The sequence below is a fragment of the Ursus arctos genome, unplaced genomic scaffold (assembly GCF_023065955.2).
Source record: "Ursus arctos isolate Adak ecotype North America unplaced genomic scaffold, UrsArc2.0 scaffold_22, whole genome shotgun sequence".
Taxonomy (NCBI): domain Eukaryota; kingdom Metazoa; phylum Chordata; class Mammalia; order Carnivora; family Ursidae; genus Ursus; species Ursus arctos.
Window position 1 is genome coordinate 19,553,370 of NW_026622897.1, and position 19,955 is coordinate 19,573,324.

General features: G+C 43.0%; 1 protein-coding gene across 7 annotated transcripts in view; it reads right to left on the minus strand.

The window, feature by feature from the left end:
• MSANTD2 (Myb/SANT DNA binding domain containing 2) overlaps nucleotides 1-13,075 on the minus strand; it is a 33,420-nt gene extending 20,345 nt beyond the window's left edge. For all 7 annotated transcript variants that reach the window (XM_026505500.4, XM_026505499.4, XM_044386564.3 and 4 more), the window contains exon 1: nucleotides 10,176-13,075. In XM_026505500.4, coding sequence (XP_026361285.2) covers nucleotides 10,176-10,937 — 762 coding nt within the window. In that variant the 5' untranslated portion in view covers nucleotides 10,938-13,075. The remainder of the gene's footprint in view (nucleotides 1-10,175) is intronic.
• Nucleotides 13,076-19,955: the final 6,880 nt, after the last annotated feature.

Consider the following 19,955-nt stretch of genomic DNA (forward strand, 5'->3'; position numbering starts at 1 on the left):
AAACACAAGTTTGTACTTTACTAAGGAATAACAATACATCCCACTAAGTGACAAGATAACACTCACTTGATTAGTGCCAAGAAAAAAAAAAGTATTTCCATTGGCTCTCAAGGACTCTCTCAAGCTACAAAAGGTAAGAATTAAAACAGATTTAAATACATGCCTTTTTCCAATACGCATTTTCCAGTGATTTAGAACAGTAGGGGGAAGACTCCGCATAGATTACAAACTCCAGATAATTTGTAACATATGCATCGTTAAGCATTCACGCGAACACTGAATGAAGCTTTTGCAATGGTCAACAGCAGGCCGACCACCACACTGCATGAACCCCACGCCAGAAATAAGATTAAAGAGTACCTAATCTTCACAGCAATCCTAACAATCGTTTAAAATCTAAAGCTTTGTGGTACTGGTCTTTGTTTTTGAAACTCAAGACATTTTTCCTCCCATTTTTAAACCTTTTTTAAACATTTCATAGACAGAACCTCTGAAAAGGGAAAAAAAACCTGCTATGCTACCTGATAGCAGCACACTTCAGAGGGCCCGTATGACAATTAACATCTGAAACTGGAGATGTGACTTTTAGTTCTTGCCCTCTGGTAATGTTAGAAAAAAGAGAAGGGCGGGGGAGAAGGCGGAATCATCACTTCTGAAGCTCTGGGAGATCAGAATCCGAAACAGTCTAGATATATCCTAGAGGTAACATACGGCTGTGCTAAAATGGTGTTTTAGTTGGATCTCATCGGGTTCTAGAACGAACTCTAAAAACTTAGGTTATGAAGCACTGTGGTGATCTCCAAGGACTACAATAAAGAATCCTGTGTAAACTGGTAGAAGTTGGGTGACGGATTAATAGCTATCAAATCCTAGAGATTAGAATTTTCAGATTCCCCAAACAGCCCCGCTGAGTTGGGTGTATCTGAAATCTACTGTCTTCCCTGTTTCCATAACCACTGTTTTGGTGCACTTCTGTCTAGCTTACTGCAAGAAGCCTCGGAATGAGCTCTATACTTCCAGTCTCACCCTTTCCAACTCATTCTCCACATCACAGCCAGTCCTGGAACTCAAGACTAACCATGGCCACTCCCCAGCTCACAGCTCTTTGATGATTAGGGTAAAGCTGAAACTCCTTAGTATATCACCTCACCTCGTGTATGTCTCCAGTCTCATTTTTTACCACTTCCCACCTCCTTCCACCCTCTTCCCACCAACCCTAGGTTCCAGCTATGTAGAACTAAAGAGTATAAAACACTTCACCAGAATATCTGGGACGTGACCCGTTCCAAATTATGATGTTCCTGAAGTTCTGATACCTTAAATCTAAAAGAGTGCAATGACTGCAAATACCTTGATCTCACCTCAATATCTTCTAATCTTCTTTTATCTAACTGCAGGTTATGGCCCATGAGTGGGCTGGGTTGGGAAATAATTTTAGGAGGTTGTGACCATCTTTCCAAACACCCAAGTGGGAGATGAAGAGACAAAACACAGAGGATCAAGAACGGTTGTGGGGAAGAGGACTCAAGGGCAGTGAGAGGGAGGCTAGGGAGACAGGGTGAATGGGGAGCTGGGACAGGTTAGAGGGGTGAGTACAGGGGAGGAGCACTTGAAGACTGCCACTTTGGGGGAGGGGGATTAGCTGAGCCTGAGGGCACAGGGAACACATGTAATAACGGGGAGGCGTTGTGTCCCACACCAGGTGTTGGCATACATCAGTGGGACCACGTCAAGCAAAAGTGGGGTATCCCTGGTCTACTCCATGCCTTCCCAGAATGTGTCACTGTGGCTGTAGGACCTCCAGGAGAAAGACTCTGGCTCCTACCGCTGCTCTGTGAATGTGCAAGACCACCAAGGCATCAAAAGGAGCCACAGCAGCAAAACTTTAGAACTCAGTGTGCTGGGTACGTGCGAAGCGCACACTTGGCCATGCCTTCCCCAGCCCCGTGGGAGGCCAGGCAGGTCTCTCTCCCCAGTGCTGAGTGTAGACCTTGGAGGGGGGCAAACAGAGTGGCAGAGGGGGGGTGGGGAGAGTGTGTTTGGGCATGGGTGGGAGGGATCTGTTGGTTCCTTGGGGTTGAATTTTTCACCTGCCTCCCTGCTCCAGTTCCTCCAGCTTCTCCATCCTGCCATCTCCTGGGCGTGCCCCGTGTGGGGACCAACGTGACCCTGAGCTGCCAGTCCCCAAGGAGTAAGCCAGCTGCCCAGTACCAGTGGGAGCGGGCACCCCCATCCTCGCAGGTTTTCTTTGCACCAGTTTTAGGTGAGGGAACTTGAGACTGTGGCTGGGGGAGAAAAAGATGAGAGGCACCAGAGGGACTGGGGTGAAAAGGGGAGCCAAGGCTGCAAAGTACTGGGGTGGAGTTGGTGGTGGTGGAGGAGGAGGAGGGGGGAGTAGGGAGGGAACTGAAGAAAGAGAGCCTACCAGATAGGCAATGTGTTGGGTGCTTTCAGACACCGGATACTTATGATACTCAAGAGGACATATGGCCTAGTGGTTTTGCAGCTAGGTTACGTGCACTCACATAGAACATACCAGAGTGCACTGCACATAGTTAAGGAGAGTGTCGTTTTGTGGATTAAATAAATGAACATCTGTGGAACACTTACAACAGTGCCTGGCACGTGGCAAATGTTACGTAAGTCTTAGCTGTAATCATTATAACTTTGTGAAAGTGTTTCAGTTACACATATATATCATGGGAGTATTAGGTCACAGGGTAAAATATATGCCTTCTTATTGTATGTTCAAAAGAAGCACTGCTTTGGTTTTTCTTTCCAGGACATAAGAATGAGATATATAATAGATATTTGCACAGCTACAATCCAACACTATAAAAAGATTATTTATCAAAACATAAAACTGTCTAGACTTGGTATGCCCACTCTCCTATTATTCCAAAACTACCTGCTCCACCCTTTTCTTGGTTCTTCAGGACGCCACCAACTAGTCAGTCCTAGACTGTAAGTCCTACCTTCACCAAACGCCATGTACTATGGCAAACTGTTCTTCACTTGAAAGGCACGACTTTTTATGAGACTGGCACGCTACCTACTGCGCTGACGAGGCACCTGAAAGGCATGACTTTTTCAACAACTTATCACTTATAATGTTTTTGGAACTACAGCATTTAGATGTTTCCAGTTTAGGATTCTTTAAACGAAATATATTTTACTGTATTCGCAGTTTGGACTATTCTAGGTTCTGCTGTTTCTGGCCTTTTACCCCAACTGCTCATCACACTTCTTTCTTCTGCTCAGTCTGGTCTCACTTTACCTTCAAGATCTCGAAAGTCTATGATGACACGCCTTTCCCGTGTGCGCCCGAAGCACCGTGAACGTAACGTCAACACGCTACGCAGACCTTACAATACCACCACTGGTGCTTTAGCAGCCTGACTCCTTCACTGGAAGGGGGACACTGATGGTAGATGGCACCCTGCTGCATTTCTAGGGCCTACCATGCAAGGTACTCAAATATTTGTGGGTGAATAATAAAAAAAAAATCAAGTGTCTATTTCGGACTTTAGTATTTGGAGAAACCCTGTGATCAGTCTGTCCTTGAGCCTGATGAAAGGCAATGGACAAGATCTCCAAATCTTCCCACAGATTCCTGCACTTTAGCCAAGAGTTAAGCTCCACATGCTTCTCCCGTTTCCTAATGGCAATGGAATCCAAGGGCGCAGTCCCACTAGATCTGACAAGAAAGATATCAGAAAGATGCTCAGAGTTCTAAAGCAGGGGCCTCCCACTGGGGTATCCCTACTTTTTCTTTAATGATTAATCAAGGTACCTTAAAACCTTAGGGATTCCTGGCATTCCCAGTCTGGTCCATATTTCTTAGGTGTAAAGCTTGGCCCCTTAATTTAAAATAACCAAAGCAAAATAGGCTAGTGGTATTGTTTCTTTTAAATGTATGTGGAATACTGTCTGATCATTAACATTTTCAAGATGCATTGGATAAAATCTACAGATAGGAATTTTGTGTGGATTTTTCTGATTAAGAGTACATTACTGAGTAAATTTATAGCCAGTCCACATCTTAGTTATCTCATACTAGATTTACTATTTCCTATAGCCTATTAACTTTCTATAAACTTTCATATAGAATGAAAAAATTTTAATGTCAGCTTTAAAATATTCAAGAGAGTACAAAAACTCTTTTGGGAGTCCATAAACAAACAAGTTTAAATACCATTATTCCAAAACTGTTCTGGCCAATACAATAGCCAGTGGCTACATACATATGACTATTTAAATTAATTAAAATTAAATAAAATTAAAACTTTAGTTTCACACAGTCACACTAGCCACATTTCAAGCGTTCAGTAACCAGCTGTGGCTAGTGGCTACTGCACAGGGACTGATGGACAGTGAAGACAATAAGACACTCACGTCACAGAAAGTTCTTTCAGATGGCATCGTCCTAGAGAACCAAGAATAGGACACTCTTTGCTCCACCCAACTGAGGTTATATAACACTTTATTCCTGGCACTAAAAGTTCTTCCTCCCTAGTACGGTGGACCATTTTTCTTGACTTCCATTAAGGTTCCTCCTATTCAGAAGTAAAGCGACAAGGAGGGCAAGAAAAAAGAACTTTGAGCTTCTCCTAAAAGTTTGAGTATGTAGCTGAGAGAACAGTTTCATAAAACAGACTTCTTTAGTACTCCAAATAACACTTTTTACCTACGCTGTTCAATATGGTAGCCTATATTGACTTGACTAACCACAAGTGGCATTTATAATTTCACATTTAAATAATATAAGGGGTGCCTGAGTGCCTGAGTCAGTTAAGCATCCAACTCTTGATTTCGGCTCAGCTCATGATCTCAGGGTCATGAGATCGAGCCCCATGTCAAGCTCTGCGCTCAGCATGAAGCCTGCTTGTCCCTCTCCCTCTGTTCCTCCCCCGCTCACTCTATCTCTAAAATAAATAAAATCTTTTTAAAAAATTAATTAAAACAAAACATAATTTAAAATTCATTTCCTCAGGCACACTAACCACATTCCAATGTCTCAAGAGCCACAGTGACTGGTGGCTATCACGCTGAACTGCGTTAGATATAGAACATTTCCATCATCACAGAAAGTTTTATGAAACAGCACTGTTTGTACTATGTGCTTTCTAAATTCTTTTTTCCTTTTACATATCCTCTTAATGAAGGATCCATAATAATTTCACTCCACTCTTCACTAGATTTCCCAAAATGCCAAGAAATAAACTTGGAAGCCTATTCATCCAAAGTTTTAACATATGCTTCTTAGATCCTTACCTCCTAAACTGAAAAAACTATAGGTAGTCTAAGAAGGTCTATTCTCTTAAGATACATACACATCAAGCCTGTATCAGATTCACAAGCAGACAAGCATTCTGGAACACACAAGCTTCTGGGCAACAGTGGCATGGGAACAACAGAAAAGGAATATGTCAAAAATGGAAGCAAACAAATCTGACTAAATCCTTCTTACAAACTATTTGAGTGGTATACCGTATTTCTTGGAAATCTTTCAATGATAGTATGGAGGGGCTGTCTTGGCTGCAAACACCAGAGGAAAGTCCTCAGACATGGGTGGAGTCTATGAAAATGCTTAAACAGAGACAAAGATACCTTCTGGCTCCGTGTCATCTTAACCCGATTGGTTCTCGCAAACAAATCATGACAAGGCTTGAGAGCTAAAATGAAAGACCAAATGTACTGTATGTCATTTTGTCTGTTAAAGTACGAAACTTGTTCTAAAGATTATGACAATTACTGATGAATAACTCTAATAAATATCCCTAAAAAATTGATCATTTTGTTTGCTAGGCAGAAGACTCCCGACCACTTTTAAATTTGTCTGATGAGAAACCCGTACTGATCCAGCAAAGACAAGCTTTTTAGGTCATACAATCACCTTGCATTTCATCTCGAGGCAGAGCTAGAAGTACACATCTGTTTCAAAGACATAAAGCCAACTCTCAAGAGGCAAATTTTTTGGAGAACACCCAAAAATATGGGACTTGAGAATGAGTTTTGCAGTGCATCAGATTAACTGACTGAAGTGTGAATACAGCATCTGGCTCAGAAGTGAATGCTTTCGTGAATGCCAAGTCTAGATAGATCTTTCAACTACTACAGTATGGACTGTGATGAGATCTCTCCCTCCTTTGAAGTCATCACATTTATTGTCTGCTTTAGCCATATGACACTTAATCAAATACTGCATCACATACCATCCCTTGTGGTTGTAGGGCTTTTTAACTCTTTGATGTGTGTATACGGACTTCGGCTGCGCTCTAAGCGCTTGGACAATTCTATTTATCCTAACATCTAGCATACAGCCCTGCACATAGTAAGCATTTAAGTATCTGGTGGATGGAGATAGGGAGAAAAGGACTCCTTTAGAAGAAGAGAAAAAGCATCCAATGACCTGACGGAAAACCACCTTAATATGTATCTATCTGACTCCAAAATCAGGCTGGAATTGTTAGTGGACAAAATTTGTTCTGGCAAACAAACAAAAAAAAGCAACAAAACTTCAGAACCAAACAATCTGTGGAGTGAGGCAGTCTCAAACACATCCATTTCATCCAAACGACTGAACAAATACCAATAACAGGACATGTCAGACTTCAAAATGAAACCCTTTACAGCAGTAAACAAATGTTGCTATGTGACTTCAGGCTAAAATCCTGTGCATTTAGAAATACACATATTCACTTGGATAGTATCCAAAAATAGTACTCGGGTAGCAAAATCTAAGAGTTATTAATTTCAAAATTTACAATTTTAATAGATAAGAAAAGGGAAGCGATGTGCTTTCAGTTTATTCAGGAAGATGGCCAGGGAAGAGGCTGGGGTAGCACTCAGCTTTCTGCTGCCTTCTTGGGATGAGATGGAAGGCTGCTACATCAACATGCTGAAACTAGGATTAAAGGAAAGTTTCATGGAAAAATTGGAGTTACTGTACATCTCTTCCTTCCTTTCAAACTTAGGAGAAATTATTTATGGAGTTTTCATAATTGAGTTTTAATAAACATTCCAAATATATTCAGCCAGAAATTTAATTGACACACGAGGTCCCTTCCCTGTAAGCCTCTGACATGAGTTCACATTTAAGTGAGCCCATTAGTCTATTTAAGAAGTTCCTCATGGGGGCGCCTGGGTGGCACAGCGGTTAAAGCGTCTGCCTTCGGCTCAGGGCGTGATCCCGGCGTTCTGGGTTCGAGCCCCACGTCAGGCTCCTCCTCTATGAGCCTGCTTCTTCCTCTCCCACTCCCCCTGCTTGTGTTCCCTCTCTCGCTGGCTGTCTCTATCTCTGTCAAATAAATAAATACATAATCTTTAAAAAAAAAAAAAAAAAAAAAAAGAAGTTCCTCATGGTCCATATCTTCCTGCGCTACTTCTTTTCTATTTTATAAAATCTAAAGCAAAAAAGATGGTTGAATTTCTTTTTGCAGTTCTCATGAAGACAAAGTGAAAGAAGAGACTTCTGAATTACGCATTCTAAATAGGCATTTCTGAAACTGGGATCTGAAGATCTGTTTTCAGGGATTTGAGATTCTCTGACGATATTTTTAAGGCTGTGTTTTTCTTTTCATAAACATCTTCTGGATTACTTGGACATCTACCTCATAACTGTGTAAGGCTATGATTTCAGTGACAACATTTGCTTCTATGCTTAAGAATACACTCATACTGAGTCTTCTGGAGGGACAGAGCTTGGCTTTCAATGAAAAATTTTTCAAACGGGGTTTCCAAGTCTACGTCTTTGGATTAAAGTTTGAGTAACACTGATCTAGATTTCTATACATTCCAAAATTCTCCTCCTAGACTTTATTAGGTAAATTTAATAAATACGTATCCAGTGTCTACTATGTGCTAGGCACTGGAGATACAGTAGTGAAAAAGAGAAACCAGAACTTGTCTTATGGAGCTTATAATTCTGGCAGGAAAGACTAACATTCTTAATGAAGAAATATGATTCCTTGGTTGAAATCACTTAACAAGTAGAGAAAACACACACACACACACACACACAGTTATCTGTCCTCCTTGTCAACTGCAACTGTTGATCTGAGAATCCGCATCAAAATATTCTCAAAATATTCTAAGAGCTTGAGGTCAATTTGGTCTTATCTGTTTGAAAACAGGTAAACTGATCCTCTTTTAAAAATTCTTCAGAGAAGGGGCGCCTGGGTGGCACAGCGGTTAAGCATCTGCCTTCGGCTCAGGGCGTGATCCCGGCGATCCGGTATCGAGTCCCACATCGGGCTCTTCCGCTATGAGCCTGCTTCTTCCTCTCCCACTCCCCCTGCTTGTGTTCCCTCTCTTGCTGGCTGTCTCTATCTCTGTCGAATAAATAAATAAAATCTTTAAAAAAAAAAAAAAGACTCATTTAAAAAAAAAAAAATTCTTCAGAGAAGCTCAATCTCCTTTCCTTGCTTTAGGTTATACGTCTCATAACTGGACAAAGATGCAACCCAACTAGGTATTTCCTGGTTATTTCAGAAACAGTTTTATGGAGAGATTTATATTCAGTGAGGTTTTGACAGCACAACACTTTTTCCGTTTGATTGGGAAATTTCTATGGACAAAAATCGATCAAGCTAAAACAGTTACAAATGCCTAAGTACACTTCTATAGTCAAGAAAAGTTGATGGGTGGATGCTAACCAGCACAGTGCAAAAACTCTCCCAGAAATTTAACCTTGATGGCCTTGAAATTGAATTTATAACTCTATTCTTTAATAGAAAAATGAATGAGATTCAGGAAACAGTGGCTACTATTAGGTATTACTTTAGTCCAGTCCATAAACTATTATTTTAATGACACCTTGTTAATGGGGGGGGGATGGGAAGAGGGGGCATAAGAAGACCTAAAGGTACATGTTACCGAGTATACCAATTCAATTTTGTAATTGAGAAACGGGTGCCAAATTCCTTGAACAATAGTTAATAAGTTTGAAATATCTCAGTTTCTGACCCAAATTTTCTAAGCAATATTGCCCGAGGATGAACACTACTTGAGCCAAGATCTTCCCACCTTTGGCACAATCTCCGACTTTAGTGTGACTGCGATTGTTCTCACTGGATTTTTACCCCCAAAGAGCTCTGGAGAAAGTGTCATCCCTATCAGAAAAGAAATACACATATAACTATGACTTTTAACAAGAAGTAGTTCGTTGAAAACTGGGAGAAAGAATCCTAACACTACGATGAGGGAGCTAGCTTACCTAAAAAAACAACTCCTTAGCTGCCAGTAATACAAATCGGAAAGCCTAGATTAAAAGTCAGTAGACACAGCAAAAAGATAACCTGGCTGGTGATAAAAATTCCTAGCCCAAATTAAGCCTCTGTAGTTAAACATTCAGATACACAAAGATAGCCAGATGCACACTGAGAGCTTTACTTGTCACCACATCCGGCACAATAACTAAAGCAGGGAAAAACTGGCTTTCATGAAGGAGCTTAGTCAGAAACATAGCAGGGCCTCAAGCCAATCTAATTCTGGAGGCAACGACACTCCACAAATTCCAGACCAACTCTTAGCCAGGCTAACTTTAATTGTGCCCCTAACTCCACAATAACAATACACTATCTGACTGCAATCAAGCCTTTCCAATTCTCCAAACATCTCAAGTCTCACTCGTCCTTCGAAGCTCAAGTTAGAAGCAAGGCGACTGACACAAAGGCCAGTCGTCCAAAGGCGCTTTTTGCATGGCTCTGCACTGCCACTCATTTGAAAATTCCTAAACTGGGGGCTCACCGGCCCCCCTCTTCTACCCTTCCTCAATTCCGCCCCGGCTGGTAAGCCTCTGCCTGGGAGCCCCTCAGCCTGGAACAAAGCGAGGGGCCCCGGCGGTGGGGGCGAGAGGCGCCAGCGACACGGGGACTGCCGCACAGCGCACAATGAGAAACTACCAACTTCAGAGCGCAGGAACATCCTCAATTGGCAAGAAAGAGGGGCGGCGGCAGGCACGCCCAACTTCAAACTCAGGAAACCTACGGGCTGGCGGCCATCTGGAAAAAAGCCCCCTTCCCAGGGAGAGAAGAAAAAGGCAGAGGAGATGCGAATCGCCCACCGGGCCCCGGAGGGGAGCCCTGCACTCAGACCGGCCCCCGCCCCCGAGGCCCGCTTCCCCGCCTTCTCTCTGCCTCTGGTTCGCTGCCCCAGGCCGGGCGGCCGGTTACCTTGATGCGCTCCCGGCACTGGGACGGGGTCCGCTCGTAGCCCAGCTCGGCCAGGGCCCGGGACACGCGCTCGTACATGGCTGGCCCAGGGGCCTTGCTGCCGAACACCGTGCCGGCTCCCTCCAGCTGCTGGTACCGCGCCTCCACCAGCCGCTCGTTGCCCCACACTGCGATGAGCGCGTTCGTCTCGGCCGGCGTCCACGACATGCCCCGGCAGGCGGCGGCGGCGGCTGCCGCAGCCCCGCCACCGCCGCCACCAGGGGAGAAGGAGACCGAGGACGAGGCGGCGCTGCGGCCCCCCAGCCCCAGCCCGAGACCCCCGGACGCCGCTGCCCCCGAGCCCGTCGCACTGCCCGGCCCGAGCGGGGATGCACCCCGAGGCGTGGAAGGGTCGGACAGCGATGGATTTCCGTCGCTCAGGCCACCAGGAGAAGCCGGCGAGAGCACCTCCATCTTCGGGATTTTTAGCGGCGAGTTGGCGGGCAGCTCCGAGCCACAGGGCGCAGCCATCTTCCAAGCGGCCGCCGCTGCACCGCCCGGAAGTGACGCGCCCGCGCATCCGGCCGCCGCGGTCTCCGGGGCTGCCCTCGGGCCTGGCTCGCCTGTGGGCGGGCGGCTTCGGGCCCCTGCTGCCGAGCGATTGCCGTCCGCTCCTGCCGGCCTCTCTCCGCGAGCCCTACCGCGCCGTCCGCTCCTCTCCCGGGGCGAGGGGCGGGGGTGAGGCGCGCCGAAGCCCCGAGCTGAGGAGAAGGGTGGGGGCATGAGGGCGCTGGTGTGAGGAACAGATTGGAGCCTTCCCACTTCCTCTCCAATCTCAGCCCCCGGGAGGAGGGGTGAGGCCCGCGAGGGGGCCAGGAGTTAAGGAGGACTTGACCATTTCGCTCGCTCGCTCTCCTCTCTCCCTCCGCTCTGCCTCTCCTCCCTCCAGGCTGGCCTCGGGCTGCAGAGGCTGACGTCCAGGGCGGAGACTGGGGAAACCTGCGGAGGGTACATCCAGCAAGCGCCAAGGCTGAGGGAGTGCATTTCTGGGGGAGGCTTTAAAAAAGCAGTTGTGGACCAGGGTTAGAGTGGGTACGCTGTGGCTTTTCAAGAAACCTATGCGCGTTATTTGAAGAAGAGCAACTCTGACTGCAGTTAAGATCTATTTTCCAGTTAGCCTGGGTAGCTGTGACCGTTTGTAAAAAATTTAGATGTCTTTATCGCGTTTGTAATTTGTAGCTTACATATGTTACGAACTCTGGAGCCCGGCAGGAGAGTTACTTTCCAGTACCATTCCCCATCCTCCTAATTTGGAAGTTGCGTCGTTTTCCTACTGTATTTCACACTCTGGAGTGTAAGGAGGTTGAAAAGAAGACTGTCAATTATGGCAACTCTTGTGACCTCTAGTAATTAGCGTATTAACCGTTCCTGAATATTCCTCAAAGTGCTGCAATTTAATCAACACTAGCACGCCAAATCCAATACATAGCTGAAAGGTATTTCAATACTCTTCAAAGCCAAAAATCTAATTGTTTATCTTGGATCCTTAACTTAAAAGCCTCAGCGGATCTATTTTCAAATATGAATAATCCATGCGATTTTTTTTAAAAGCAAATATACATTAGGTTTTGGGGTTTTCTTTGTTGTTGTTTTTTAAAATAGAGCTGAGGTCAGCTACATTTAAACTCAGAGTCACCTGAGAGAGAGAGAGTGATACGGTTAGAAAGCCAAAAGGAATAAGCAATAGGAATGAAGTAGAGGAGATAACTCTCTCTGTATTTCACATTACAATGTCACCATAATTTTAGGTTACCAGTGTGAGGAATCATAAAGAAGTTCCAGAATTTATTCTATCTTTTCCTTTTTTTCTATCAAAAAGGTACAGTCAAGCACCATGGTTAAGAGCATGGATTCTAGGGATGCCCGAGTACCTCAGTGGGTTAAGCGTCTGCCTTTGGCTCAGGTCATGGTCCTGGAGTCCTGGATGGAGTCCTGAGGTAGAGCCCCACATCAGGCTCCCTGCTCAGCAGGGAGTCTGCTTCTCCTTGGTCTGCCCCTCCCTGATCTTGTGCTCTCTCGCTCACTCTCTCTCTAATAAAATCTTTAAAAAAAAAAAAAAGAGTATGGATTCTAGAGTCAGAATGCCTGGCTTCAAATTCCAGTTCTGCAACCTAAGCCAATTTACTTAAGTAATCTCTCAGTACCTTGGTCTCTTTGTTTATAAAATGGGGATGACCCCACAGCACTGTTGTGAGAAAATGGTTTAATACAGGTAAAGCCCTGGTTCGTAGTAAACACCGAATGAGCTATTACCTCACTTTGGCTATGCAGTAGTCCCGCCTCCTGTGTGGTTTCACATTGAGGGTTTCAATTACTAGTGCCAAAGGCAGCCAGGAAAGCAAATCATCCTCCTGATCTATGGTCAGAAGGTCAATAGTAGCCTAAGGCTACCTCACCATGCTTCTGTCATTCACCTCGCATCATCTCATCCTGTAGGCAATTTATCATCTCACATCATCACAAGAAGGGTGAGTACAGTACAATAAGATATTTTGAGAGAGTGGAACCACATTCACATAACTTTTATTACAATACATTGTTATAGTTGGTCTATTATTATTGTCGTTAATTTCTAACCATGCCTAATTTATAAATCAAACTTTATCATAGCTATGTATGCATAAGAAAGCATAGCACATGTAGAGTTGGGGACTGTGTGCACTTTCAGGCGTCCATGGAGGGTCTTGGAACAATCCCCTGTGGATAAGGAGGACTACTGTACTTTAGTTAATAGAGAATCTTCCGTTTGCTGCTTTCTCTCCATCACTGAAAAGACAGTTTTCAGTGTCTTCATTGTCAAATCTTTTAAGGGCTCTGGTGGATCTGAAACACCTGTCAAAGCACAATTCACTCTCATTCAGCCCAACAGTAAGTTTTTTAATGTCATAAGGTATTTAATGTGTGTGAAAGGGAGAATCATGCCTAGATCAGAGACTCCGAAGAGTTTTAAAATCACTGCTTATCCTGCTCTCGTTTTCCCACAAGCCTGAAAAAGATCCTCCCTCTTTCTATTGTTAATTCTGGATGATTCTCAAATCAACTCTGACTCATACAGGAAACCTTCCTAGATAAAGTGGGTTGACTGGGAAGTCTCCCTTCCCACAAACTTCTGTTTCTAGACATTATTTCTCTATACCCCCCTCCTTTAGTCCCACACTCATCAGTCTATCCAGTGAGAAAAAGTATCAAAAGTAAAATTTCCAGTAACATCCTGAGGTTAAAATGAATTCAATAACATAAAGCTTTATTAATATGTACTACACAGTATGGAGGCATTGCTGTATAAGACAACCTGGATCCTGGGCTTGTCGTGTTGGCTTACCATGGCTGATGCTGGGTTCCAGGGGCTGTGTGATGGGCTTGTTCAAGGCTTCATAGCTCAATCAGAATGTATGGAATGTGTTTGAAGTAATCTGTACTTCAATACTGTACTGTATAACTGTACTGTACTGTAATGCTATACCTTTTATTGTGGGTTCAAATGATAGCATGAGTAGAAGAGACCTATTGGAGAGAGAATGTACACAATATCTCAAAATAATGTGCAAATACAGAACAATACACAGTAATCAACCTATAAACTGTCAACTCCTCCTTTTAATCGTATCCCTCCCCTTTTCTACTTCTTCCACAGTCTGTGCCCAGGATTTGTTTCTCAGCTTTTCTTTTTTTTTTTTTTCTTCATTGATTATCTTCCCCATGCTATAGCTTTTATTCCCATGAATTATTCATCCCATAACTGGAAGCCTGTATCTTCCACTCCCCTTCACCTGTTTTGTCCATTTCCTTACCTCCCTCCCCTCTAGCAACCATTACTTTGTTTTCTGTATTTACAAGTCTGTTTCTGTTTTTTGTTTGTTTGCTTTTTTTTTTTTGGATTCCACATATACATGAAATCATGCCATTTGTCTTTCTCTGTCTGATTTATTTCACTTAGCATAATACTGTCTAAGTCCATCCATGTTGTCACAAAGGGCAAGATATCATTGGTTGTTTTTTTGTTTTGGTTTGGTTTTGGCTGAGTAATATTCTGTTGTGTATATATACCACCTCTTCATCCATTCATCTGTCGATGGAAACTTCAATTAACATAGGAGTGTACATATCTTTTCAAATTAGTGTTTTAATTTTTCTTTGGTTAAATATCCTATTGTAGAATTACAGGATTATATGGTATTTCTATTTTTAATTTTTTAAGGAAGCTCCATACTGTTTCACAGTGGTAATTGTACCAATTTATGTCCCACCAATAGAGTATGAGGGTTCCTTTTTCTCCACATCACCAACACTTATTTCTTGTCTTTTTTATTCTAGCCATTCAGACAGGTGTAAGGTGATATCTCATTGTGGTTTTGATTTCCATTTCCCTGATGATGAGTGATGTTAAGCATCCTTTCGTGTGTCTGTTAGCCATCTATATGTCTTCTTTGGAAACATGTCTGTTCAGGTTCTCTGCCCATCTTAAAAAATTTATTTCTTTTTTAAAGATTTTATTTATTTATTTGACAGAGATAGAGACAGCCAGCGAGAGAGGGAACACAAGCAGGGGGAGTGGGAGAGGAAGAAGCAGGCTTATAGCAGAGGAGCCTGATGTGGGCCTGATCTCATAACGCCAGGATCACACCCTGAGCCGAAGGCAGAAGCTTAACCGCTGTGCCACCCAGGTGCCCCCCAAAATTTATTTATTTGAGAGAGAGAGAGAGAGTATGTGCAAGAGCTGGGGGAGGGACAGAAGAAGAGGGAGAGAGAGAATCCCAAGCAGGCACCCCGCTGAACACGGAGCCCTAAGAGCAGGGCTTGATCTCACGACCCTGAGATCATGACCTGAGCTGAAATCAAGAGTTGGAGGCTCAACTGACTGAGCCGCCCAGGCACCCCTCCTCTGCCCATTTTGAAATGGGGTTATTTATTTTTTTGGTGTTGAGTTGTATAAATTCTTTATATAGTCTGGATATTAACTCTTTATCGAATATATCATTTGCAAATATCTTCTCCCACTGGGTAGGTTGCCTTTTTATATTGTTGATGGTTTCCTTCACTGTGCAAAAGCTTTTTGTTTTGATGTAGTCCCAGTAGTTTATTTTTGCTTTTGTTTCCCTTGCCTTAAAAGACGTCTCTAGAAAAAGGTTTTTATGGCTGATGTCAAAGAGATAACCGCCTGTGTTCTGTACTAGGAGTTTTATGGTTTCAGGTGTCTCATCCATTTTGAGTTTATTTTTGTGTACAGTGAAAGAAAGTGGTCCAGTTTCCTTCTTTTGCATGTGGCTGTCCTGTTTTCCCAGCACCAATTGTTGAAGAGACTGTGCATATTCTTCTGTGTCCAGTGTTTGTCTTCCCAACTTTTCTGTGAAGCCTCTCTTAACCAGATGGACGGAAGTCCTCTGTCCAATACCCACTCCTACAATTCAGAGCTTCACTTTAATGCGTTGTTTCCAAAGCTTCGTGAATTCTGTTGTACATTCTCTTGCTGTGTTTTATGACTGTCGGTGTGTTTGCTGCTTCAGCTATTTCTCCCCTTCACATTCCACATCAAGTCCTGTTACCTCTACCTCTGAAGTATTTCCTAAATCTGATTACTTCTCGGCTCCGGTCCAAGCCTCCATCATGTCTTTAGTGGACAACTGGGCTTCCTGCTTGCATACTTGCCTACCTACACAGTAGCCAAGGTGAATTTGTTTTTTTTTTTTTATAACTTTTTTCCTGTGAAATATAACATGAATATAGAGGAGTACGTGAAACATATGTATGTAACTATTATATGGTTTATTAGAAAGCAAATACAATATAGCCGCCAGCCAGGTCAGAGAAATAGAAGCAGTCAAGAAGCTCTGCCCCATAATCTCTGCCCACCGTTAACCCCTATCTCCCTTATAAAGATAACCACTATACTGACTTGTCTTTTTTAATAGTTTTATCACTGTATCATGCATCGCTAAAAGTTTTCCCTGGTTTTGATTTTTTTTTTTTGGTAAGTGAAATCACATGTATTCTGTATCTCCCTTCTTTCATTCAATATTATGTTTTTAATTAAGATTCATCTATTCCATATGAAGCTACAGTTTATTCATTTTTGTTGCTGTAAAATACTCCTATTTTATGACTGTGTCACATTTTATTTATCCATCCTACTGTTGAATTTTTGGGCTGTCTCTAATTTAGGACATTATGAATAATGCTGCTACAAACATTCCTGTACATGTCTCCCAGCGCATATGTGCAAGAGTATATGCTTTCCTCTCTCTCTCTCCCTCCCTCCCTCCTTCCCTTCTTGTCTTCCTTCTTTCCATGTGGATACCCAATTATTCCAACTCCGTTTTCTGAAAAGACCATCCTTTCCCTCCTTCCCTTGCAATGCTATCTTTGACATAAAGCAAGTGTCCATATGTGCATGGGTCTGTTTCTGGGCTCTTTAAGTTACATGGGTCTATTTGTCTATTTTTCTGTGTCCCTTGCAGCAACATCACACTGCCACAATAATGAGTCACACTGGCTTTATAATAAGTCTTATGTCAAGTAGAGAAAGTCCTTCCTCCTCCTCTTCCTTTTCCTCCTCCTTCTTTTTCAAGAGTGACTTGCTATTCTTGATCCTTAATATTTCCATATACATTTTAGAATTAGCTTGTCAAGTTCTACAGAAAAAGCTGTGGGTATTTTGACTGGTATTGCACTGAATCTAAGGGCCACTATGAGAAAAACTGACATCTTTATAATAATCGGTCTTACAGTCCTTGAAAATGATATCTCTCGGAATATATCCTTGGAATGATATCCCTTTGTTGGTCTTTAGTTTCTCTCAATAAGGTTTTATGGTTTTCTACACAAAGGCCGGACACATTTTGTTGGACTTATCCGTAGATAGTTGGTATATTTTTTTATCACTCTTGTAAATGGTATCATCTCATAAATTTTATTTTCTAATTGATGTTGCTGATATAAAAAATACAACTGATTCTTGCATGTTTAAGAACAGTCGTTTAAAACTGTAAGTGATTGCACATCATTCCTTTGCTAAAAACCCACTGGTGGCTTCTTATTGTAAAAATATAATCCAAATTCGTTGCAATGACCATGGTGATTTTATTTACTTATTTTTTTTAAAGATTTTATTTATTTATTTGACAGAGAGAGGAGAGCCAGCGAGAGAGGGAACACAAGCAGGGGGAGTGGGAGAGGAAGAAGCAGGCTCACAGCAGAGGAGCCTGATGTGGGGCTCGATCCCATAACGCCAGGATCACGCACTGAGCCGAAGGCAGACGCTTAACAACTGAGCCACCCAGGCGCCCCTATGGTGATTTTAAAACATATTCACACATTATGTGACACTCTTCCAACAAGAAGTTGAGTCTGTGTTCCCTCCCCTTGGACCTGGGTGAATCTTTGTGACTACCTCAGTGAACCAAATGTGGTGGAAGTGACCCTGTGAGATTTTTTCAAGGCTAGGTTTCCAAATACTCTGAAGCTTCTTCCGCCAGTTTCTCTGAATATACTTGCTCTGAAAACCTTTAGCCACCATGTAAGAAATTGGCTACCCTCCATCCAGGTAGAGAGACCATATATATATAGAGACAAAGCCAAGGAGCCAGAAATGTTCCAGCCTCCAGTTGATCGTCCATCTAGCCAGACATGTGAATGAAGAAGCTTTGAAATAACCCTAGCCTCACCCACCACCTGACTGCACCCCCATGAGAAAGCCTGAGCGAGGGCTGCCTGGTTGGCCCCAACACCCCCAGGTTCATGGGCAAAATTCATGATTGTTTTTGTTCTGTGCCACTGAACTCTTGGGGGTTTTGTTAGGTAGTAATAGGTAATTAGGACAATGGTTTTCAAGGCCCTTTTTACTCTAAGCTCAACTTACCTACAGAACCAACTTCACCTCCCACCTCAGATATACGGCCTTGTATATATCCTGTCAAACGAGTCAACCTTATTTCTATTTTGGGGCCTTTGGAGTTATCATAGATCCTCGTCTTAGAACAATTTTAACTCTTCAAGTGACAGCCTCCTTCTTATAATCCATGTCCTCTGATGTCACCTCCCAGGAGAAGCCATTACTGCCTCTCTATCATGTTACCATCTTGTTTTATCAGCACTCATTTTCCAAAAACCATTATTTATGCAGATTTTTCTTTCATGTATTTATTGTCTGCCCTCTCCCCCCACCCCCGAATGAAAGCTGTTTGAATCCAAGGATTGTCCATTTGATTCGTTTCTAACAGACCCAGCACTTAGAACGGTGCCAGGCAGGCTTTCATTATCAACGACGATGGAGTAACAGGGACTAATACTCTCCTATCTTAAATAACTAGAAAACTAGACAAAATATATGAAACAATGGATTTCAAGACAATGGTCCAACCACTTACAAATCTAAACGTAGTCCTACAGTGCAATCCAGCTGTGGTGCCTATGTGCCCACAAAAACCTGCCTATGAATGTTTATAACAGCTTTATTCATCATTGCCCAAAGCAAGGAGCAACCCAGAAGTCCTTCAACAGGCGAATGGAAAAACAAGCTGTGGTACATCCACACAGCGCGGAAAGGAAATGAGCTATCGAGCCATGAAAAGACACAGAGGACAGTGTATTGCTAAGTGAAGAGAAGCCAGTCTGAAAAGCTGCATGATTCCAACTACGTGATGTTTGGGAAAAGGCAAAGCTATGGAGACACTACAAAAGAACGATGGTTGCCTGAAGTTGGCAAGCAGGGGGGGAGGGAAGGGGGGAGGGGAGGGGGGATAGGTGGAGCACAGGATTTTTAGAGCCATGAAAATACTCTGTATGATACTGACATACACATGGATACTGACCTTACACATTTGTCAAAACCCATACAACTCTGCAACATAAAGAGCAGATGCTAATGTGAACTCTGGCTTTTAATTAATGTATCAAGGGCACCTGGGTGGCTCAGTTGGTTCAGCCTCTGCCTTCAGCTCAGGTCCTGGGATGGAGCCCCAAGTCAGGCTTCCTGCTCAGCGGGGAGTCTGCTTCTCCCTCTCCCTCCGGGTTCTCCCCCACTCCCAAATAAATAAAATCTTAAAAAAAAAAAAGTATCAATAGCAGTTCATCAGTTGTAACAAATATACCACCAGAAAGCAAGATGTTAGTAATAGGGGAAGCTGCAGGGTGGGAAGGACTCTCCATACTTCCTGTTCAATTTTTCTATGAACCTGAAGCTGCTCTAAGAAAAAATGTTTCTTAATAATTTATTGAAAAATAGGCTTCCATTGCAATTCATTAACTTTTAAAAGGGTTGAAATAACATGTGATGGGTTTTAATACTGGTTGTATCCAATTCTGGTTTTCATTTTGTTATTGATCTTTGTTTTCTCACAAAGAAATGATGGTTCTGTGGTATTCGAGAAAACAAAAAAAATTCAGTAATTTTATTATTTTTGAAAATTTTCTTTTTTGAGTGTGGTTGGCGTGCAGTGTTACATTAGCTTCAGATGTGCAAGGTAGTGCCGCAACAAGCTTAGACATTATGCTCTGTTCACAAGTATAGCTCCCATCTGTTGCCATACATCACCGTTACAGTATGATTGACTGTATTCCTTATGCTGTGCCTTTTATTCCCATGACTTCCTCATTCCATACCAGGGAACCTGTATCTCCCTGTCCCCTGCCCTCATTTTGCCCATCCTTCCACCCCACCTCCCCTCTGGCAACGATCAGTCTGTTCTTTGTGTTTACAGGTCTGATTCTGCTTTTTAAGACCCAGTTATTTTAAAAAGAAGTGTT